General features: G+C 37.0%; 1 protein-coding gene across 8 annotated transcripts in view; it reads right to left on the reverse strand.

The window, feature by feature from the left end:
* KIAA1328 (KIAA1328 ortholog) overlaps positions 1–25,512 on the reverse strand; it is a 354,269-nt gene that overhangs the window by 72,107 nt on the left and 256,650 nt on the right. For 6 of the 8 annotated variants that reach the window (XR_002824780.1, XR_002824781.1, XM_004380903.2 and 3 more), the window contains one exon: positions 8,722–8,903. Coding sequence is in view for 6 of the 8 variants with exons in the window: in XM_004380903.2 (XP_004380960.1) it covers positions 8,722–8,903 (182 nt within the window). In the remaining 2 variants the exon portion in view is untranslated. Of the gene's footprint in view, positions 1–7,510; positions 8,488–8,721; positions 8,904–25,512 lie in introns of those variants that run through there. The other 2 variants (XM_023735440.1, XM_023735438.1) reach the window with 2 other exon arrangements.

Here is a 25,512-nt window from a genome sequence, read left to right on the forward strand (position 1 = left end):
TACTAGAGAGGTTGTGGAGAGACTGGAACACTTATAGACTGTTGGTGGGAATGTAAAATGGTACAACCACTTTGGAAATCGATTTGGCACTTCCTCAAAAAGCTAGAAATAGAAGTACCATATGATCCAGCAATCCCACTCCTGGGAATATATCCTAGAGAAATGAGCCATCACACAGATATATGCACACCCAAGTTCACTGCAGCACTGTTATGATAGCAAAAAGACGGAAACAACCTAGGTGCCCATCAACAGACAAATGGATAACAAATTATGGTATACTCACACAATGGAATACTATACAACGATAAAGAACAACGATGAAGCCGTGAAACACAACATGGAAGAATCTGGAGGGCATTATGCTGACTGAAGTCAGTTAGTCAAAGAAGGACAGATATTGTATAAGACCACAATTATAAGAATTCAAGAAAAGGTTTAAACACAGAAGGAAACATTCTTTGATGGTTACAAGGGTGGGGAGGGAGGGAGAGTGTTATTCACTAACTAGATAGTAGACAAGAACTATCTTAGGTGAAGGGAAGGACAGCACACACTACAGGGGAAGTCAGCACAACTGGACTAAACGAAAGCTAAAAAGTTTCCTGAATACAACCAAACACTTCGAGGGACAGAGTAGCAAGGGCAGGGGCCTGGGAACCATGCTTTCAGGAGACATCTAGGTCAACTGGCATAACAAAGTTTATTAAGAAAATGTTCTGCATCCTACTTTGGTGAGTGGCATCTGGGGTCTTAAAAGCTAGCAAGCAGCCATCTAAGATGCATCAATTTGTCCCAACCACCTGCAGTAGAGGAGAATGAAGAACACCAAAGACACAAGGAAAAGTATTAGCCCGAGAGACAGAAAGGGCCACACAGACCAGAGATTTCATCAGCCTGAGACCAGAAGAACTGGATGGTGCCCAGCTACCACCAGTAACCACCCTGACAGGGAACACAACAGAGAGTCCCTGATGGAGTGGGGGAAGAGTGGGGTGCAAAACTCAAATTCTAGTAAAAAGAGAAGACTTAATGGTCTGACTGAGACTAGAGGAACCCTAGAAAGCATGGCCACCGGACTCTCTGTCAGCCCAGAACTAAAACAATTCCCGAGGTCAACTCGTCAAAGATTAGACTGCGGGACATAAAATGATACTCGTGAAGAGTGTGCTTCTTAGCTCAAGTAGATACATGAGACTAAATGGGCAGCTATGGTCCAGAGGTGAGATGGGAAGGCAGAGAGGGTTAGAAGCTGGTTGAACGGACATGGGAATCAGGGGTGGAACGGAGGAGTGTGCTGTCATAGTATAGGGAGGGCAATTAGGGTCACATAACAATGTATGTATAAATTTTTGTATGAGACACTAACTTGAATTGTAAACTTTCACTTAAACTACAACAATAAAATAAAAAAAAGAAAATTCTAAGGATTCAACAACAACACAAAACAAAACAAAAACCATTAGAATGAATAACGTAATTTAGCAAGGTCACAGGATATAAAGTTAATATACCAAAATCAACTGTGTTTAACTGGTAGTAGCAAACCATTATAAAATGAATTTTAAAAAATAATTTATAATAGTATCAAAACATGAAATACTTAGTATGAAATTTAATGAAAGACCTCTATATTGGGAAGTATAAAACATTGTTTAGAGAAATTAAACAACAACCAAATTAAATAGATCATGGATTGGAAGACTGAATATTGTTAAGATGTTAATTCTCTTCAACTTGATCACTAAAGAGTCAATGTAACCCCAATCCCAACCTCACTGAGTTTTTGTTTTGATTGCTTTTTTGGTTGTAGAAGTTACCAAGCTAATTCTAAAATTTATATACAAATGCAAAGAACCTAGAATATCTAAAACAATTAAAAATATTTCAAGACTTCCTATAAAGTGTTAAAAACAAGTAAACAGATCAATGGAAAAAAAACATACTCCAGAAATATACCCAAAAATACATGATCAAATGATTTTTAGTAAAGGTGCTATGGCAATTAACATGGGAAAAGAAAAGTCTTTTTAACAAATGGTGCTGAAATAACTACATTATCTGTATAGGGAAAAGTCAACCCTAACCCCTGCCTCACTCTCTACATAAAAATTAACTAGAGATGGATCATAGATCTAAATGTAAAAGCTAAAACTATAAAGCTTCTAGAAGAAAACATATGAGAGTATATTCACTACCTTGACATAACCCAAAACTTCTTAGAAAGGACACAAAAGAAAGTAACCATCAAAACAATGATAAATTGGTCTCATGGCAAAGTAGGCAGCTGTTCATGGGGGCAATTAGCCACACATTCCATATCCTCCTCCTGTTCCTGACTCTCCTTCTTCCTCTGTTGTTCCAGGCGAATAGAGACTAATTGTTGTGCCTTGTATGGCGGTTTGCAAGCTTTTAAGACCCTGGGTGCTATGCATTGAATTACGAGGTAGAACAGGGGCATTAGACATGTTATTAGGCCCATTAACTGGGATGTCCCATGAAACCATGACCCTAAACCTCCAAACCAAGAAAACCAAATCCCATGAGGTTTTTAGTTGTGCATAATCAGCCTCATCAGCTACAACTTATTGACAGCAATTACAATAATCAGCTGTACAATAATTGGCCTCCTTTGCCATGAGATCAGAAGAAATGGATGGTGCCTGGCTACTACTACTGAACATTTTGATCAAAGATTCCATAGAAGAATCTTGATTAAAAGGGGGAAAATGCAGAACAGAATTTCTAATTCTCATGGGCTCTAGACTTTCTGAGCCATGAAGATTGGATAACCCCTCAAACTATTGCCCTGACAGAATCTTTAAACCTTAAATCAAAAATATCCCCTCAAGTCTTCTTAAAACCAAACAATAGTTTAGCTTAACCAGTCAAAAATGTCTGCCTTGAAAATTATGCTCTTTTAAGAACTATCCATATGGGATCAAATTGACAACAGCAACTCAAATGATTAGATAGGAACTTTAGGAGGCAGCGCAATTATGTTAATGGGGGAGAACAATTCAGAAAAGGAGGGTGAGAATGGTACACAACTCAAAGAATGTAACCAATGTCACTAAATTATATATGTAGAAATTGTTGAATTGTATGTTTAGCATACAACAACAACAAAATAAATAAAGTTATGCTTAAAAACTGATAAATGGGACTTTATGAAAATTAAAAATGCCTGCTCATCAAAAGACACTGTTGAGAAATGAAAAATGCAAGCTACAGTCTGGGAGGGAATATTCTCATTGCATATATCTGACAAAGGACTGGTATTCATAATATATAAAGAACTTCCACAAATAATAAAGACAACCCAATTTAAAAAAATGAACCCAATAAAAAAGTTATAAACCTGAAAAGATACTTCACAATGAAAGACATAAGAAGACATAAGGCCAATAAACACATTGGTATATACTGAATTGTGTCCTCCCAAAAACACAAGTTGAAGTCGTAACCCCTATACCTTTGACCTTGTTTGGGGACATACAGTCTTTCTTTGAATAACATCAGTTAACTTATTCCACAGCACGGTGATTCCTAGTCCTAATTCCTTCTGAGCTGTGTCTTACAAAGGAGAGAGCAAACATAGAAAGTTGCACACAGGGGGAAGACACTATGTGAAGACACATCTACAAGCAGCTCCAAGGGTTGCCAGCAGCTACTAGAAGTTAGGACAGAGGCATGGAAAATTTCCGCTCATAAAGACTTCAGAAGGAATTCACACACTGACACTCTTGATTTAGACTTCTAGCCCCTAAAACTGTGAGAAAATAAATTTCTGTTCTTTAAAGTTACCCACTTTGTGGGCTTTTGTTGTTTTTTTTTTTTAATGGCAACCCTAGGAAACTAAGACATACATGAAAAGGTGCTCAACATCATTAGTCATCAGGCAAAAGCAGATTAAAACCTCAATGAGATATATTTTATATCCGCTAGAAAAGGTGAAGTTAAAAAGATTGACAATGGTGAGAATGTGGAGCACTGGAACTCTCACAGATTGCTGGTAGAAGTGTAAAGTGGTACAATCACTTTGGCAAACTGTTAGTTTCCTATAATTTAAACATAAATCTACTCTATGACTTAGCAATTTTACCCCTAGGTAGAAGAGAAATGAAAACAAATCCATATCCATAAAAGACTTGTATAAGGATGTTACGCTTCATAAAGCTCCAAACTGAAAACAACCCAAGTGTCTATCAAAAGATGAATGGATAAACACAGCATGGTATATTCATCGAGCAGAATACTACTTGGTAAAAAAAATGAACAAACTGATACATGTGACATGGATGTATCTCAAAAACATGTTGAGTGAAAGAAGCCAGAGGCAAATTAGATGTACCATAGGATTCTATTTTTATGAGGTTCAAGAACAGGCAAAACTAACCTATGGTGATAGAAATCAGCCTCTGAGGTACGGGTAGGGGATTGGCTAGAAGGAGCATGAAATAACTTTCAGGGATAGCGGAAATATATCTTAATGAGGTAGTGGTTACATTGGTGTACACAACTGTCAAAGTTCATCATACTGTACACTTGTGACCTGTGCCATTTTATTGTATATACATTAAACTTCAATTAGCATAAAAGGAAATGAAAAGAACTGACATAGTTTCTTGACCCCCAAGGCAGTGCTTTTTTTAAGACCCCACTCTACTAATTTGTCTTTGATATTATCAATCAATCACCATAAGGACTTTGAAGGGACAAGCACAAATATTGCTTAAATCACTAAACAATCACAGGCACTGAGCTCAAAAGGTCTAATTGATTAGGTCCTTAATTTGGGGAAACGGGGCAAGGACAGAGAAGAAAGAATCAATATATACAATGTTATGGTAATTCATTCAACAAATACATAATAATCCCCTACCACATGTTAAGCAATGTTCTAGGAGATGGGGATATATCAATGAACATACGGAGCTTATATAAATAAATATATATAATAATTAAGTAAATTATATAGTATGTTGAGATACTATATTTCTTTCCATTGTTGAGGACGGGATGTGCAGACCCTCTGGTTTAAGTGACAATATTTCATATATAGCAGCTTCAACTCATAAGCTGGTCTCTTGAATTTGAATCCCTTCTTTGAGTGGATTGGTCAGGACAATTTATTCTACATGTCAGGGCATATTCATAGTCCTGTACTATGCTTGACTTGTGTTATATTGGTAAAGGCATCAACTTTTAACAAATCTTTCAGCTCAGACTTCTGGAAATCAGAAGTAACATCTTGTGGTACTTTTTCTTATGATTAAACATATAATAATGATGATAATAATAAAAGAAACATAAATAAGTGCTCCTTAGAGGTAAAACGGAAATGGTTTCTGTAGTTTGGATAATCCAACTTACTTATTTCGTTAATCACGTCACCTACATGAATCCACCCTGGGCTATAAAGGGCGCTCACATCATTACAAGGACAGGTCACTTACAGGAACAACTAGGGACATCAGAGATTATTCCTCACTTTAGTTGAGTCTACACAAAAACCCTCTTCAATTAAAACAAAAATCTGTTTAGAAGCCACTCTGAGGGCCTCAACCAGTGACAATGGCTTTATATATAAGATTATATGAAAAATCCAAAAGACAAAATGAAGGTCATAGTCAATACCATCAGGTAAATCCAGATTACTCTAGGTCTTCTCCAAGTTTTAAGGGGATTCAGAGATCACGAAAGAGGAAAAAACTGGAGGGAGCTTTAAATGTAGTAGAGTGTTCTGGAATGGTTTTGTAGCATGACCTAGGAATGGGCACTGCCAAGCCCTGAGGTCTAATATTTTGATTCTCCGTGGCCTCACAGCCTCTGCTAGCCTATCAGAATAACAGGAAAAAAATACCTTCAACATTGAGGACTCTTACTGAAAGGGAATCATGACTTCTCAGGAAGGAGAGGGTCTAGGCAAGCTGGGAGAGAGTAAGAGTGCTGCTACCTAGGGAGGAAAAAAGAGGAATGAAGACTGGATCTATCCAGACTGATGTCTCTGGTTTAAAAGTTCTTGACTCAAGTTTAGATGCTACCAAGTAATGTCTCACTGTTCTAATAGCTCAGTAAGAACAACTAAAATGTAACATTCCAAGCACTGATGAATGAAAAACAATTTATATTTTAATTCTGAAAGTACTATGCATGCTTTTGCTAGCACAAGGGTGTTTGCTGAGATAAGCATCAGGTAGAGTCAGGAATTTTTTGCTTTCTTTCTTTTTACATGTTTAGAGTCAATAAAATTGACAGAATGGTGAGGAGGATAGGAGAGGTGAAGGAGTAAGAGACTGGTAATAAAGATTAATGGTCTTGTGGTAAATGTCCTCTACAGTACTTAATGCCTAAAGGACAACAACAAAGGAAATGAAGGATGAAAACAGAAGAAAAGTATATTAAAAAAATGCATACATGCTAAAGAGGGGCAAGCAATTAAGGAGGCACTAAACCAAGCAGTGTAACTTGGGCAATTAGTGCTAGGTCACTGGCCTTAGGATAAACAGGGTGTCCAAACCGATGCAGCACACCTTGGAAAGTTTATTTCTCACATTTGGGTAGGTACCACGGCAAATGCCAATGCGGTAACTTTGCCCTGTACTGTACTTCGTGTACAGCAGCTCTACAATGGGCAGACTGCTCAAAGGGGCAGCTTCAGCTCCTTCAATTATCAAGTAGACCAAAATTTTGCTAAAACAAGAGAAAAATATAGGACAGTCTTTCTCACGAGTAAAGAGGAAATTAGTAATTCCTGTGACTATCTTAAAACAAAAAGTCTTAGAAAGATGAGAAAGTTTCCATTTTTTTATTGCAACACTACAACCCACCACCTCTGCAAAAAGAAAAAAAAAAAAAGGGGAGGGGGGCAGGGGAAACTAATGAAAACAAACAAAAAAATCATGAGTGAAAACTGTTCCTGGAAACTTTGCAGACTTGTAAACTGATTGGTAGAGCAAGATTATAAAATGACTATTAGGATTCATTGTGCACAACAGAAAGTGCTGAAATGTCAGCAGACTATACAGCAAAAAGTAATGGGTTCTGAACCCCTGTTAGTCAAAAATGATTTTGTTTCAAATTAGAAACTGATTTTTTTTGGACACAAGCCCTTTCCAGGCTTCTGGCTTCTGTAGCTGGGCCTAGGAGAGATTAACCTCCACCATAGCAAGGGCTGGCTGATGACACCTTTCCCAAAGTGCCTTTTCAATTGCTGTTTTCTAACGCTGTTGTGGTCTTAACCAATAACACAAGTTATTTGTCCCTTTCCTATTATACTATATTTTTTCTCATTTGTCCATTTTATTTTAGTGCTGACACATAGCACAAATTTGTTGACAAGTTAACGGGAGAATACGTTAAGCCTTGCAATGTAACCACCACACTATTTTGACTGGTTCTCCACTCTCCAAAGGGCAATGATAGAGGATAGAGGAAGCCGAAGTTAAGAGTTTTCTATTTCTGAAGGACTACTAACAAAGAAAGTAAAGAAAATTGATCTCATATAGTAGGTCTCCTCAATTTCATTTTTATTTTTTGTAGCAAAGTCTAAAAAGAAGTTTCTAAGTTGTCCTAAAGCAATGGAGGTCTGCAGAACTTTTGCCTTATGTCAAATAAACTAAACTTTTGCCTTTGTTTCAAATTGTGGATAGTCTCCCTTTTGAAGTTTAAACCAATTAGTCATCTCTCAACTATCTGGAAGAGGATTAACATTTTCTAAATTAATCATAATTAAAACCAAAAAACATGACAAAGCTGGCAGCAGGTGAGGAAAGGTAAGGAGAGGCAGATCTGCAAGATCGTTTCAGTAAGCACTGCCTAATTCTCAAATAATAAATGTGAGAGTGGCTAAACTAGACAGGTTCTAAAATGTTGGTTGCTTAACATCAGAGGTGGAAAGATGCTAGCCCAGTAGAAAAAAAGTTAAAAAAGAAAGAAATTAGGGTTAATAGCGGTGACAGGAAAGAAAGATGGCTGGGAAAGAGGTGCTGGCAGAAGAGGCTCAGAGACCTTTCTTGGTCCTTTGTTTCTTGTACATCTCTTCTGCACAATGAAGCTCAGATTTGCCCCATTCTGTTTTGAAGTCCTTCCCTAAAGGATACCAGGATAGATTAAGCCAAAAGTCACTCTGGGAACAACTGGGAAACACAATTAAATGTGACTTTGTCACTCAACATCTCATGCAGTTATCTATAACTGATTTCTTTTAAAATAATCGGCAGCAAATAAAATGGGAAGTATTACTGGCTAGGGAACATATGCCTAAGACTTTTGAGGTTTTGTTTTAGTCACAATATGGAGTTATCCATGGCCTCTGCTCAACCTTCCCCTATATTTCCTGTTAATTAAAGACATACTACAGATGTTGGGGTTTACTTTACCAGGAGAAATTTATGTTCAATTTCTTGCCCTCTTTACTCACCATGAACATTATTTTGTGTCTATAACCATACTCACTGCTGAATAATTCGTATAGTTTGCTGCCTGCGGAAAGAAGGACAAATTGGATATAGTTTCTCACATCAGTAGTCTAAGAGAAATGCAGATGCAATTTACTGATCTAGTGGATGTGCTACCTGTGGCCTTTCAGGCACATGTCAGTTTGTAACATATTTAACTCTTGATCAGAGTTGTAGGAAATCATCTGGAGTCCATCGGCCAGTAGCCATCAGCAATTACTTGCTCCCAAGAACTTCTCATTTTGTTCCTACAGCTTACCTCTTTGGGGTCTACATGTATCCTTCTTTTGACATGTCCATAGGGCATCTTCATCCATCTCTGACTGAAACTCAACTGTTTTCTTCTCCCTCCTATTCTCTCCACTGCTAGTGGATTCTTGGAACTTTTTGATGGATGGTGATGTTTGAAGCAGCCAGCTGTCACGTTTTGACTTCAATAAACTGAAAAGGACAAACATAAATGACTGCAGACAGCATGGAAGGAGATACAAATCATACAAAGGAGTTTAAATTTAGCATGTGTCAAAATGCAATTCGTGGCAGTGAGAACTTTTGTTTTCTTATTTTTTATTAAGGTACAATTTAAACAATTTACTGAAGGTCTACATTGTGACCTGCCATAGTAATTGTGGAGAAGAAATGGTGTTTATTTTCAAAAAGCTTACATTTGGAGCTGGGGAAATGAGACTCACATCTGTGAAACTGCTAATAAAGCCATAGAGCATGATTAAGAACCAGAACATATGTATAAATAAAAAAGTATGCTAAAACAAGGCTCGCATTTCTAAAATGCTTTCCAGGTACTAAAAATGAGCATTAGGGATTAAAATATCACAATTTACCTCAAAATGCATTTGTGTTTCTCATTTTCAATTCTTATAGCATTTATTGTGCACCCAGGATATATAAGGAATAGCGCAATAGTGGATATGGAAGAAGTGGACTCTGTCCTCACATAATTTCATGATAAAGTCAACAAGGCAAACATGGAGTCAAAGGCATTTTAATGAAAATGAACACTCGTACATGTGTTTTTCTGTCTCCCTGGCCCTTGACCAGGATCCCAAACATGTTCCTATCATTAGGACATTTCCTCTTATAATACTTTATTATTTCAGGGAGAAATGTTCTGATGTGCGTATCTAACCCTATTCCACCAGTTCGCTCCTTCTAATTTAAGTTTTCCACAGACTCATGACACTTTGGTCTTCCCCATGCCCATAAGCAAACTGCAAATTAAAGTCAAGAAAAAAAGACTGGGAAACAGGTAGAGGCAGCTACTCTAAAAGCACGATTCTTAAAAATTAAGATGTCTAAACTCCTCAGAAGCAGAGATAAACTCTAAATAAGAATAAATTGAATAGAGTATTATTGAATCCATTACTAATCCAAGGTGGCCCTTGACCAGCATTCAAATCACAGAAACCCATCAAAGAAATTGGGCTTCTGGTTTGGTTTGTCAGAATTTTTAGTAGATATTTGCTCATATGATAATTTATCAACAAAAACCAAGAAGTTAAACAGCTTTATGATCAGTGATATGAAGAAACAGAAACTATTAGCAATATAGCTTTATATGGGCATATTGCAATATATCAAATATATACTTTTAATTTTACCAAAACCCAGGGATCACTCTCCCATGCAGACCCACCACTGGATGCGTGTCTGAGGCTACATAACTTCTATTCATGGGACAGGAAAATACCGAGATAAAACTACCTCACTATGAACATAATATAAATTTACCTTAACCCAGAACCCTACCTAAACCCAGGCAAGCCCAACGACTACATCTCTGCTTATTCCTATAGAAAAATTCATGTGACCAAGACTACTGGCTTCCCTAAAAATTCATTCACTCTCACCTCAGGTGAGCTCCCAATACCAGCTAATATTGATTGCTCCCAATACTGGTTGCTTCCTGCTTTTATGTGCCTGTATTCAAAACTCCCTCCTGGTAATTCCCCTTCTCAACAGGGGACTTGGCTTCTAATTTCCCTGAAATAAAGATGACTATTAATTTTTTTAAAAATTCTTCCTTCATTTGCATTTATTTTCATCTTCACTCATCTACGATTTCTCTCAAGGTCTCAGGAGAAAATTACACCTTGGATTTGTACTCTTGGTACCATCTTGACTCATGCCCTCTGAGACCATGGCCTGTCAATCATCGCCTTTCTTATAACTTAATGTCTTTTTGACTGGATTCCTTCCATAGGATTACAAACAATATCAGACCTGCCATTAAGAACCAAAACCAAAACCTAAAACCAAAAACTCTTCCCTTAAGTGGAAAAGCATAATAATACCCAATGTCAGGAAGGCATGGGGAAGAGTACTTTCACATACTATTAGAGCAACTGCAAATAGGTATAGCCTTTTTGTGTCAACACTTATCTAAAACGAAAATGTACCAACCCTTCCAACAATTCTACCTCTAAGAATTTATCCTACAGAAGAACATGCATAACAGCCTGAGAATATTTGTTAAAGGATGGTCACTGCAGAATTATTTGTAAAATTGAAGGCAAATATCATTCAATAGGAGAATGGGTAAATAAACTAGGATACATCCATTACAAGAAATACTATTCAGCCATTGAAAAGAATGAGGTAGTTCTCTCCACTAATGTGAAGAAACTTTATGACATGCTATTAAATTAAAAAAAAAAGCAATTGTAGTAATAAAATGTATAATACGATCTAATTTTTGAAAAAACAAAAGTATAAAAAATATTTTGAAAGTTCTGGATGGATAAACACCAAACCAGAGGGGAAACATGGAACTAGGGTAATGGAGAAGTCTTTTCTATTATAATTTATATGCTTTTGAATGTCTTAATTTCTTCCAGTGGGTATGTACTTTTTTTTTTTTGCAATTAGAAAACAAAAACAAAAACTTTCACTATTTTGCTTACATTACTACTTCCTCTCTCTTCCCTTATCTGCCAAACTTCTAGAAAAAAAGTAGTTTAACAGACATACTCACTAAACCTAATTTTTAAAGAACAAATCTAACAGCTTTTCCTCTTTTCAGCAGTCTTGTTTCTTACTAGACCACTTCGTAGTAACTGACTCTTAAAACTTTTTCTCCCTTGACCTTCATAATATATTATCCTGGTTGGTTTCCTAGTTTTAGGAGGCTTCTACTAAGATTCTTTTGCCGGGAACTCTTCTACTTACTTCCCCTAAAGGTAGACTTTCTTGAAGATTCTGTCCTTTTCCTTCTTCCCTTCTCCCTCAGCACTTTCTGTGTCAGTAATCCTTGCTGCATTTCTATATAGATTCCTCTCACCCACAGTGGTCTCCAGAATTGCTGACCTGATTAAGTATCTGCTGTGAAGGGATGTCTTCTCATGGCCTCCCAAACCAACTCATGCTAATGTAATGCATTATCGTTATCTTGAAACTAGTTCCTCTTTCTGTTTCCATTTTCCTTTAATGATATCACCATCCTCCCAGTAGCTCTCATAAAAAATCTCAGTTGTCTTAACAACTTCTGCTTTCCTTAATCCTATTCAATCAACTGCCAAATCAATCGTTCTAATATAACAACCAGATATTTATTAAGGACATACTCTATAGACCTTATAATGTGCTATGAGGCTGGGGTGCATGAAATGGAAAACAAACATTTATTGAGTATTTGTTATATGCTAGTTGCTATGAGTCAGAATCCACTTGACGGCAACTAACAACAAGATATACAAACATGAACAAGACCTGGTTCCTGTTTTCAAAGGGAGTGTAGTGGTAGACAGATACAGAAACAGATCATTTTTAATATCATATGATAAATGCTATACTTCCAGATTACAAAGGCAGGGCACCTAACCCAATATGCATGACTGAAGGAGATTTCTGAAGCATCTGAAGTGAATCTTGGAGGATAAGTAGGGGATAAGGAAGGATGGAGAGGTGTTCTAAGGAAAAGAAAAACGTATTTAGGACATATACCAACAAGTAAAACTTCATAATATATTTTGGGTAAGGTTAAATAGTTTGGTATTGTTATAACCTCAAGTTTGGGCTATAGGTTAGGGGGAAGTAGAAGGTAAAGAGGACAGATAGAGAGGGGTTGATCTGGAAGGATTTGTTTTCCACGTTAAGGGGCTTGACCTTTATCTTACAGGCAAGGCAGAGTCATAAAAGTGCTCAAAGAAGAAAAACGACTGGTCCAGTGTGAATTTATGAAAAATTACTCCGGTACCATTTAGAGAATGGATTGCAAAAAGCTGGATGAGTTGGAAAGCTGCAGCTCTGGTGAGAGATGATGAGGGTCTGAAATAGGGAAGCAGTGGTAGGAATGGAAAGGAGTACATAGTTTGAAAAATATTTAGAATTTAAAATCGGCAGAAGTTAATGAGTATTTGAATGTGAAAAGTGAGGCAGAGGAGTCAAGGATGACTCCTTGGTGGCTCAATGGTTAAGCACTCGGATGCTAACCGATAGACTGGCAGTTTGAACCCACCCAGCAGCTCTGCAAGAGAAAGACCTGGAGATCTGTTCCCGTATAGATTACAGCCTAGAAAACCCCATGGGACAGTTCTATTCTGTCACATGGGGTTGCTATGAGTTGAAAATCAACTTGACAGCACCTAAAAACAACAAGAAGAAGCAACGCAGAGGAGAAGGTTTGAGAAGGGTGGAAAAATTAAATGTAGTTTCAAATGCCTATGGAACATCTGGGAAGATATTTCAAGAAAACAACTGGATGAATAAATGTGAAGCCTTTTTTTTTTTTTTTTGGTTGGCTGGTTGACTTTAGGGGTAGCGGAGTTGAGAGAGGTAAAGTTGAGAAAGTATATGCCTCAGTATCAATTTTCTTGTTGAAGGAGGATGTAAATTCATTCTTGTGAGTCAGACAACTGGTATTGAGGAGACTGGTAAAGGTTGGAAGCATGTATTGAGGGAATTCAAGATAGAAATGACCAAGGACAAAGAAAAGACTGTCCTACAATACTGAGGGCCTAAGAGAACTGGAAATTATAAATTTTTAGCAGGGCTTAGGTACACAGATGTAAAAGCAGAGAAAACAGCCTCAGAGCTTGATCTAGGCTTAGGATTTTATGAGGAAGGTACAGCAGACAAGGGAACTGAGTATATTGATAAGGGAGTAGCTTAGGTCAATCATTGGATCTAGGATGTACATGGGGAAGATAAAACAAACAGGGGACTGAAAGACTGGCATAAAAATGAGGAGAAATGAAGGATTTAGATGTCTCTGTAAGGTAAAACAACAACAATAAGAAGCAAACAAAAACTTGGTATAGTGTATGTGAGAAATGTGAGAACATGAACAAGGTGAAGAGGAAGAGGTTGGGCTGTAAAGGTGAAATGCTAGGATTTCTGTGAGGGAATTTCTGTGAGTCAAGGATTTCTGTGAGGGAGATGACAGCAATCTCCAGATGTGGCCATGAATGATGCAGCTGAAGAGAACTGGAGTGAACCAAGGAAGGCAAACATCTCCACAGCTATGACAATGGATAGTTCAACGACAGAGATATAGGAGTCTCACAGGAATTGTGGAGGAGAAAGTGACTTTGAGCACGATGTCAAAGTCCTAGTGAAATAATGATTGAAAACAAAGAAAGGGAAAGATGGATCACAATAAAGCTAGGCAGAATGAGATTCACATACAGAAGGAGGTTTGCAAGGGAGTAGAATGGTTAAAGATTTGAGAAGTTGGAATGAGGAAAAAAAAAAATGCTGGCACCACTATCTCTGTTGTTTATCAGATATGACAGAAAAAAATGGCCTCTATCAGAAGCAATGCTCTTAGAAAGGACACTGAGTTTAGGCAGTGATTCACGGTCTGGCTACGCATTAAAATAACCTGAGAAGTTTTTTTAAAAGAGAGTGATGGACTGAGTTCCACCCACTTGCAGAAACTGAATTAATTGGTCTGGGGTGGGTCATGGGCATTATTTTCCTTCCTCTCTCACTCTTTCCTGTTTTAAAAGCTCCTCAGGTGATTCTAATGCCTAGTCAGAGTTAAAAATCACTGAGTACGGGAAAGAGTGAGAGAGAACATTTTTCTGTGAAAAAGGTTGAGGTTGAAGAGTTTATTTCCCATGAAGCAGGGATTCTCTATGGCACCTTTAGAAAATCTTGGAGGGACAGCAGAAAGGGGAAGGGTGTTAGTGGTGTGAGAAAAACTAGGGAAGAAAAAGTAAACTTCGAAGAAAATAAAAAAACAAGAAACAAAAATCAATATGAAGTACTCAAATTTTGGCATGAGTCATTTAAAAAAAAAAAAAAAGAGTAACAAGCCCTTGACTTAGAAAAACACAAACTCTAGAGTGGGGGAAACAGATCCTATTAATTCCTTCCTTCCCATTTCCAGTGGTTTGCTTCAGGTGCTGGCCATGTCATACCTGGACAATTGCTACATCGTCCAATTGCTGACCAAGCTTTGGTATCAGCCATTTGTTCAAGGAGACCTGGTACCTTTTAGTGAAAAAAAGGCACCTGGATTGCCACTGCTCCCAGTTCCCACAGTGGAGGGCAAGAGAATATATGTATGTATGAATTTATCTGTCTATGTTGAAAACCATGAGTTTACACTCATATCTCCAAACCACAGGGTTCATTTTAGGTTTTCTCCCTTTCCATATATTTTTCCAACAGTGAAAAAAACAGCTGCCATTTTCCTTAATATAATTACTTACCTGATTTCAAACTCAGTGGTATGAAAACAATATCCCATTGCAACTGCCATAATCCGTAACTACCCCCACCACACACACACAGACACATACACACAGCACTGCAGTGGGCTGCTTCTACCAACACATCTCTGTAGGGTCAATCTCCTCATACAGCCCCGACGGGGCTACCCCTTTTCTAAGGAGCCCTCCTCATCCCTCTCAGGGCCCAGACCCTGTGTAGGAACAACCTCCACGTGGATACTCTCCCTCATTCTGCTTAAGCTCCAACATCCTACACCAAGTCTGGGTTTGAGCTTCCCACTATGGAAGTCCTCCTCATTCTGCTCAAGTTCTAAAATTTGGGGCCAAACTGCCACTCTGTGGATGCCCTTTTCACCCTACTCAGCCTCCAACACCCTATGATCAAATTAATTGTTGCGTATGATGTGAAGTAGGGATTAAGGTTCATTTTTTCCCTATGTCTATATCTAGTATATCCAGCATTAAAAAGACTTCCCTTTTGGGGCTTAACTGTGATGGAAAAATAGCATTGATTAAGGGTAGGTTTGCACAGCTGACTGTTGTAATTGCTGTCAATAAGTTGTATACCTGTAAAAAGCTGAACTGGCAAAAGTTGTGTGATAGATATATGTACAACAATGACCAAAAAAAAAAAAGAGTAGCTGCTGAGACTGCTTACGTACAACCAAAAACCTCACAGGATTTGGTTCTTTGGTTTGGAGGTTTAGGGTCATAGTTTCATGGTACATCCAGTCAATTGGCCTAATAACATGTTTAGCGCTTCCGTTCTACCTCCTAGTTCATTGCGTAGTTCCTGGAGTCTGAAAAGCTTGCAAGCAGCCATTCAAGGCACAACAATTAGTCTCTATTCACCTGGAGCAACAGAGGAAGAAGGAGAGACAGGAATAAGAGGAGAATATGAAATGTGTACTTAATTGTCTCCATGAACAACTGCCATCTTTGCAATGAGACCAGAATAACTGGATGGTGCCTGGCTACCATTTCTGAACATTTTGATTAAGGATTCTATAGAGGAATCCTGATCAAAGGGAAGAAATAGGAGAACAGAATTTCAAATTCTCATGAACTCCAGCATCCTGGAGCCATGGAGGCTGGATGAACCCTGAAACTATTGCCCTGAGAGAATCTTTAAACCTTAAACCAAAAACATCCCGAAACCTTCTTAAAACCAAACAATAGTTTAGCTTAACTAGTAAAAAAATGTCTGCCTTGAGTATTATGCTGTTTTAAGAACTATCTGTATGGACCAAATTGACAACAGCAACTAGAAAGATTAGACAGAAACTTAGGGGGTAGTGGGTTTATGTTAACAGGGGTTGAACAACTCAGAGAAGGAGGGTGAGAATAGTTGCACAACTCAAAGAATGTAATCAGTGTCACTGAATTGTACATGTAGAAACTGTTGAATTGGTTTGTTTTGCAGTGTTTATTCTCAACAACAAAACTTTCCTTTTTCCGCTGAATTTCTTGGTGCCTTTGTCAAGAAGCAGTTGAGATATATGTGAAGGTCTATTTCTGGACTCTATTCTGTTTCATTGAACTATCTATCTTAATATGAATACCAATCTCTACTGATTACATAGCTTTAATTACATACCTGAAATTAAGTAACGCAAGCCCTGTAAATCTCAAGGTTGTCTTTGCTATTCTAGGTCCTTTATATTTTCATATAAATTTCAGAATACGTTTTTCAATTTCTATAAAACAGTGCACTGGGATTTTGACTGAAATTGCATGGAATCTAAGAATCAATTTGGAAAATATCTTAACAAAATTGAGTGTTCCAATCTAACGACGTGGCATATTTTTCTTTTTACTTTTTTTTTTTTTTTTATTTCTCTCAGCAGTACTTTGTAGTTAACAGTGTAGAGGTTTTGTACTTCCTTTGTTAAATTTATTCCCAGCTATCTGATGATTTTTGATGTTACTGTAAATGCTTTATTTTATGCTCCAATTGCTTTTGCCATTATATAGAAATAAATTTGAATTTTGTACATTGAACTTGTATTCTGTGATCATGTTATCTGAGAATAAAGGCAGTTTTCCTTATTTCTTTTCAACATTTCTTACGTCTGATCCCACTAGCTGGGACCTCTAGTACAATGCTAAAGAGAAGTGGTGAAGAGTGCACATCCTTCCGTTCTTCCTAAAAGTGTTCATCGTTAGAGATGTTAACTGTAATTTCTTTGTTGATGATCTCTATCAGATTCCTAGTTTGCTGAGGTGTCTCCCCCCACTCCTTTCTTTCTGATAATGAATGGGCACTGAATGAGTTATGTCAAATGTTTTTTCTGTATCTGTTTGAGATGATGTTTTTCTAAGACAGAATCAATAGAAATTATCCAATTTCAAGAACACAGAGAAGAAAAGATTAAAGAAAAATGATCAAAGTCTTAGGAATCTTAGAGGTACTATTAAGCTATCTAACAAACATACATCTGAATATCAGGAGGATAACAGACTGAGAACGGGGCAGAATAAATATTTGCAGAAACATATTTTAAGAAATAATGGCAGAATATTCCCCAAATTTGATGAAATACTTTAATTTACAGATCACAGTCAAACTGTTTAAAACCAAAGATACAGAAGGAATCGAATGCAGTCAGAGAAAAATGTCAATTACATACAGAAGAACAATGATATTAATGACAGTTAACTTCTTATCAGAACAACGAAAGCCAGAAGATAGTGGAAAAGTATCTTTAAAGTGTTGAGAAAAAAAAAAGGCAAAAATGTCACCCCAGAATTTTACATCCCATGAAACTATTCTTCAAAAATGAAGGATAAATATCATTTTCAGATGAAAAAAAAAAAAAAAACAGGGAAAATTTTTTGCTAAACCTTCACTGTAAGAAATAATAAGGATGTTTTTACAACAACAAAAAAAGATGTTTTGGTAAATACTATATATAATTTTACAACCACCACCACCACCAAAATACATGTTTGTATAGGTAGGTATGCATATATATACATACATATGTGTGTGTGTGTGTGTGTGTGTATGTACATACACACAAAAACATATGTATATATATATAATAAAACAAGTAAGGATCATAGAATCTGATACTTCCTAGATATAACCAATCATCTCATGGGATGATTTTTCTTGGTTTTAAGATTTAGAGTCATAGTCTTGTGGGGCAACTTGGTCAACTGGCGTAATATAAAGTTTATGTTCTACATCCTAGTCTGGAGTAGCACCTGGGGTCTTAAAAGCTTGCAAGCAGCCATCTTAATGTAACTATTGGTCCCTACCCATCTAGAGCAAAAAAGAAAGAAGGAAACCCAAGATTTAGAGAAGGAACCGGTCTACAGGGATAACTGTCTACATGAACCACGGCCTCTTCTACCCTGAGATAAGAAGAACCATATGGTGCCTGGCTACCATTACCATACATTCTAATAAGGTCTACAACAGATGGAGCCTAACAGAAACAGAGAAAAATGTGGAATACAACTTCAAATTCTAAAAAAAAAAAAAAAAAAATCCAGACTTACTGGACTAACAGGGAGGAATCCCAGAGACCACTGTCCTGGGATATTCTTTAAACCTTGAGCTGAAAATATTCCCTCAAGTCACTTTTAGCTAAATAGCAGGTTAGCTCAAAAAGGAATGAATATCACCCCTGAGTACTGTGCTCTTTTATTAAAAAATCATCTACATGAGACCAAACGGTCAACAAATGCTCTAAAGCATAGCTGAGAAGGTTGAGGGTAAGTGATGCTAGTTTAATGGGAATGGAACGTGTACAGAAATGAGAATGCTGATATAACATGAAGAATGTCACTGAACAATATGTGTAGAAATTGCTGAATGGGAACCTGTTTTGCTATGTACACTTCTACCATAAATACAATAAAATACTATTAAAAAAAAATAAGGATGTTTTTCAGGTTGAAGGCAAATGACACCAGATGGAAACTTGGATGTACAGAATGAAATGAAAAGTATCAGAAATAGTACATATGTGGGTAAATATAAAAGACTATACTCTTTTCTTAATTTCTTTAAAAGACACGATTATTTAAAGCAAAAGTTGTAACACTGTATTATAGAGTTTATAACGTACTGAGATATAATGTATATGACAATAATAGCACAAACAATAGGGAGACAAAGAGACCTATACTACAGAAAGGAGGCCTGGTTGCGTAGTGGTTAAGAGCTTGGCTTCTAACCATAGGTTGGCAGTTCAAATCCACCAGCCACTCCTTGGAAACCCTATGGGACAGATCTACTCTGTCGCTACGAGTCAGAAGTGACTCGATGGCACCTAACAACAACAACAACATACCAACAGAAAAGTTCTTCCATTCTATATAAAAGGGTACAGTATTAACACTACATAAACTGTGATAATGTAGGGCAAAATACTGTAATCCTTACAGGAATCACTAAAGAAAAATGCAAAGATGTATAGCTAATAATGTTATAAGAACCTAACTCATTACCGAAATGTATCTCTGTATTTTAATATTATAAAACACTAAACAGGAAACTTTGAGTACCCCTGATTTAGGGTGGGGAAAGGAAAAATATTTTCAGTTCTTCAAGTTTACTAACATTCTAACAATCCAAAGCACCTTGAACTTTTCTATTTTGTCCAAATCTTATATCGCGATAGTCTGTCTGAGCTTGAATGGCAAATTTTAAATGTCATTCAGGACCAACTGAATACCACTTGTATTTGCATTCCTTAAAAAGTAGAAAAACATTAACCTTTTGTTTTATTGAATTAAAATGCCACAGAAATGCTGATGTAGTCTTGGGAGACTGAAATACTTTCACAAAGAAGAATAGCTGTCATTTATTAAACACAAAGAACAATTACTTGATAGGATGCCTTCTGACAAAAAGCAGATTGGTATTCTCATCATAGAAAAGGCATTATTAAAAAAAAAAAAATCTAGCCTGGACCTCTGAGACTTGAATAATTTAAAGCTGCATTTGGTGCAATTTGAATTTTTCTTTAGGGAGGCAAAGTTAAATACCTTTAATTTGTTCTAATTATTTCAAATTTGCAAGTTAATTATGGCTGATCATTAAATAACAAAAAGGACTATCGTCTCCATAGAGTTTTACCTCCTACCTTCTGCATTACTTAAGCTAGATTTTAGTATGCATGAATTAACTTTCTAAATAATCACACGGTTTGACTAAATGGCTCAGTAAAATGAGCTCTGATCCTCAGAATAAGCATTAATGGACATTAGAAATGCTATTGGGACTCATGTTAGTTACATTATAAGTATTTTTAATGGGGCCTTATTTACTAATCTTTATGTACTGTTCAAGCTAGAGCATCATATAGATACATTATTCTGCTTTACTGGAGGAAAAGTCCAATCTTTGAGACAATAAAAACAAATGTCCATTTAACCCCAACTAAATTCATTTTAAAATTAACATAGGGATGTGTTGATGGAATTTAACTTGTTTCAGCTATTCATCTCAATGAATCAATCTAGCAAAAATGGTCTGCTTGGTCTGTAAATGCAATATTATGGATCCACTGATGTGCTAAGTGACTCAAGGGAGGTCTAATGATAGCCAAAAGCTAGCACTTAAAATCCACCCACCTGCTACTTTGAAAGAATTCATTGTTTCTTGTGTTATGCTAGTTTCTAGTTATCAATTCTGTGCATACTTGTCTATCAATGAGTATGAAACCAGATGTCACATAACCATATGGCTCAGAATTCTTCTCAAAAATAAATTTCCTAAACATCTCAGTTAAATTCCCATATTCCTAGAGATGGATCTGTCAATGAACAAAATATTCTGAGACCAGAGTTTAAAGAATAAAATTTAATAAGTGGAATATTTCATACACTGTCAGATCTTTCTATTTCCTTACTCCAAAATCATCAACACAAATTTTACTTCCATATATTTAAGGTTCAGTGGTAGAATTCTTGCCTCTCATGTGGGAGACCTGGGTTTAATTCCCAGCCAATGCATCTCAAGCACAGCCACCACCTGTCTGTCAGTGGAGGCTTATGTTTTGCTATAATACTGAACAGGCTTCAGGGGAACTTCCAGACTAAGACAGACTGAAGAAAGGCCTGGTGAGCTACTTCCAAAAATCAGCCAATGAAAATCCTATTGATCACAACAGTCCGATTCCCTTGTGCACAGGGTCACCTGGAGCCAGGAGCCAACTTGACAGTAGCTCATAAAAACAATAATAAATATTATCTGAGAGCCTACTATGTGTCAGTTCTGTGTTTAGGAATGAAAGTACACAAAGGAATAAGTGATTCCCTTGAATATTTACAGGTAAACAAGAAGTCATCTAAACAATGAGTACCTGATGTAGCAGGTGTTACGATGGCAGTATATGCAAAGTGCTATGGAAGCAGGTAACAAGCACCAGCAGGCTTATAAGGGGCCATCGGGGGGTATGAAGTGCATAAGGTAAAAAAGTCAGTAAAAAGGAACGATAATTTATTAGCATTTATTATGCAACAGGCACTGGCATGGTCCATAACTCCAAAAAATGTGTCTACTGGAGAATTTACTTATGGGAGTATGCCAAATTCTGTAGGTGTGATGGGTAGGATAATGGCCTCTGGAAGACATTAGATAATTTCACAGGCTTACTTGTGCTTACTTACTAATATGTGGTGTACAATTTCACCTGTTTTTCGTTGATGTGGTGAAATCCATGTGAAACTGTGCACTACAGATTAGTAAGTAAACACAATTGAGCCCGTGCATACCTTGCTTACTGGTTAATCTGCCCCTGGATACTTTAGAAGCAGGAAAGATATAACTTAGATGTGAGTGGTGTAGAAAATTAACGGAGTAAAATTAACTATTTTGGGGGTATACAGTTCTATGAATTTTAGCACATGTATAGATTTGCACAAACAGTGAAGCTCCTGACTGCTAGCTGAACGGCTGGTGGTTCGAACCCACCCAGAGGTGTCTTGGAAGACAGACAGACCTGGAAATCTACTTCCAAAAAGTCACAGCCTTGAAAACCCTATGAAGCAGTTCTAGTCTGTGTACATGGGGTTGCCATGAGTGAGAATCAACTCGATGGCAACTCACAGCGATCTTGTTGGATGGAGTAGAACTGCCCCACAGGGTTTCCAGGGCTGTAAATCTTTACGGAGACAGACTACCACATCTTTCTTCCACAGAGTGGCTGGTAGGTTCGAACTACCAACCTTTCGGTTAGCAACCGAGTGCTTAACCACTGTACCACCAGGGCTCATTAACAGAGATTTAAGTATCACCATAATCAAAATACAGAATAGGTACATCACCTCAAAAACTTTCTACTGTTCCTTTATATTTACACATTCCTCCAACTCCTAGCCCCTGGCAACTACTGATATGTTCTCCATCACTACAGTTTTGTCTTTTTCAGAATGTTATATACCGTTATTTTTACATAGATGACATGCACCTTATACATTTTTTGCAAACTGTGCAACTTTCCCAAGCGTTTATAAGCATGCTATACCAATATTTTTTACATGTTGCTGACTTCAATTTCAATTTTTTTTTTTCTGTCCAACGGATTTAATGTTTCCGGTATAAAAGTGATCTCATGGAAACTTCCTTTAAGGTAAGTATTTTCCTAAACCAAGTGTAACCAATGGTGAGCTGAACAGGCTCATGATGGAAATGGGATGCCATGTTGAAACCAAAGAGTATGAATGCACAAAGAGCTAGAAATTAGTAAATAAGAAATCATTCTAGGCCTAAAACTACAGGAACAAGATGTTGTTTATATTTTATTGCTTTCATAAATCTTAAATTGACATACTTTTTGATAATCAATGTCTTTAAAATCAACAAATAAAAGTCACCAGAAGAAATTATGTTTTCATCTTAAAATAGGCTATCTTATTCACTTATTATCATCAACAGTGGTTCTCATTCTCACAGAAAGGCCGTTCTTTTTCATGAACTTAGAAATTCAGGTGAAACTCGCCTTGAAATCTGATATTCTTCTTTCATTTGCCAGAAGCTTTGCTTTGATGTGAACTGTGACAGTAGAGACAGCTTGATTTTGTTCCCTTCAAGAAATAATCCACTCTTTTAAGTCGTTCTCCAAGTCAGGCCATTTCGCTTTGGGCCCATGAAGTGCATGTTTTCGCAGATTCTTTTTCTCCAGCTGCTTTTTCTTTCTCCATTCATGAATGGATGACTCTCCAACCTCCAACTCTCTCGCTGCCACTCTGTTGCTTATTTCTTCCATCCTCACACCAACTTTCAGCTTGAAGTCAGCAGTGTAGGGCTTGCGTTTAATTTCTACCATGATCCTAAAGTGTTCTAAGATTTAAGATTTATAAACTGAAAAAATGTGCACAATATAATTGATAACTGGCTGGTACTAGTAAAGAGATCGCAAAATTCAAATGTGAGGTATACAAGAATTAAGGGTCTTTTTATATGCTCACAAGCATATGACTAAGGTGATTTATGACCATTGATAGAAGACACTTGTGCTAATAAGATATAATTAGACTATGAAATAAGCAGGTCTAACATAGCTTAATGGTTTCACTTAAGATGATCTGATAAGGTTTTGCAAATTCAACTGTTGAGCCAAGAGGGATGGTTTATCAGTTTTGCATTGTTTACACCTCCAGTTAAATGCCAGAGTTGGAAGATGACTGTGATAACTGGGTCAATGCAGACTGAATCGAGATTCCAACTGATAGCCATTCTATGTCATTTACAGCAGTGCAGGCTTAGCTTTGTTTACGGTTCCAAATGATAGCATGTGATTTATGAACAGGCTTCAGTAGTCTCAAGTTTCTGACAGACAACTCAAAAGCAACAAGGATGTAATTATCAACTTAAATTAACAGAAACAAATGTACAGTTTCAATTATTTAGTTTCTGATTATCGGGGTACTACCAGATTAAATCCATGACTTCTTGACCACGGCTTATACCTTTACTTTGCAAGTATGATCAAAAGTAACACTTTTGGACTATTGAATGAGGGTGAATGAGGCTGAAATTCATTTCTGGAAACGTCACAAGACATGCGAGGTATATTCATGGGTGCACTATGACAGAACTTTTTAAGCATTATATGTGTAGGCATTATTTACTTGGGGCACTATTTGCAAAAAAAATACGGTAAATGGAATCAAACAGGATGCAATTTTTTGAGACTGGGTTCTTTCATTTAGCACAATGTCTCTGAGATTCATCTAAGTTGTATCAAAAGTGCATTCCTTTTTACTGATAAGTAGTATTCTATTGTATGGATTTACCACAGTTTATTTGTTTACCCAATGAAGGACATTTGCGTAGTTTCCAGGTTTTGGCTATTGCAATAAAGTTGCTATGAATACTGATGTAACTAAAGGAAGCACCTAAACTTCAGACGGTAAAGTAGGAAGTTTTCTGGCTCTTGCCACTGATAACAGCATGCTTGAAAAAGAGCCCTGTTCCTTTCTCAACAAAAGTTTCGTGACAAATTTTAAAAATATCATTTAAAGTTACCTAAATCAGACTGTGTCATTCACATTAAGGGAAGGCTTATCCTCCCTTTCTTGAAGGAAAGTTAACTTACTTTCAAATCTGCTCCTTGAGAATTTACCAAGAGTTCCAATTGGCCCTTCCCTTCTGCCCATTCACATTAACCCCTCCTGATTGAGAAGCATCATAAAAATAACCTATTTTCTGGCATTTACAGAATCAGATGTTTTGTGGGGCTGACTGCTAAGTAAACAACTAGCAAAAGGCTATCAAGAGGCTTCCTTATCTCCTTGGACAAAACAGAGCAAAGAATCTCTCTTTAGGTTTCTTATTATTATATGGGGTAAGGACAACCAAGCTGATGAAATGAGACTTATAATCAATGAACCTCTATAAAAATTCGGGGCCTGCCAGCATGCCACAAGGCCTCTTATGTTTGCATACACACAATACAACCATAAGTATATACACACCATTCTCCACCACAGGAACCTCAGAACAGGCTCATAGCCATTGGTAGCAGGCAGCTCTGGGGATGTGAATAGCAATTTTGAAATCATTTATTTTTAAATGCCAGTGGGTTATATTCACAGAACCATCATCCACTGAAGGTAAATGAGAATGTAATAGAAAGCTGGGAAAAAATAAAAAATAGTATTTAGGAAGGATGTTTAAAAAAAAAAAAAACCCACTTAAAAGGACCTATAATTAGAAGAACCAGTTTTAAGCTATAAAATCATGGTTCTCTTGTAGTCTGTATGGGCCATGCCCTAAAACCCATTTGACCCAGAGCCCTCCAACAGTATGAAAAGACCTAGAGTATGAATAAGGATAAAATGAAAGCTTTTAATTACCCCAGTATGACTAGTTTAAATCAGTCATGCTACCTTAA

Source organism: Trichechus manatus, unplaced genomic scaffold, assembly GCF_000243295.1.
Source record: "Trichechus manatus latirostris isolate Lorelei unplaced genomic scaffold, TriManLat1.0 scaffold00078, whole genome shotgun sequence".
Lineage (NCBI taxonomy): Eukaryota > Metazoa > Chordata > Mammalia > Sirenia > Trichechidae > Trichechus > Trichechus manatus.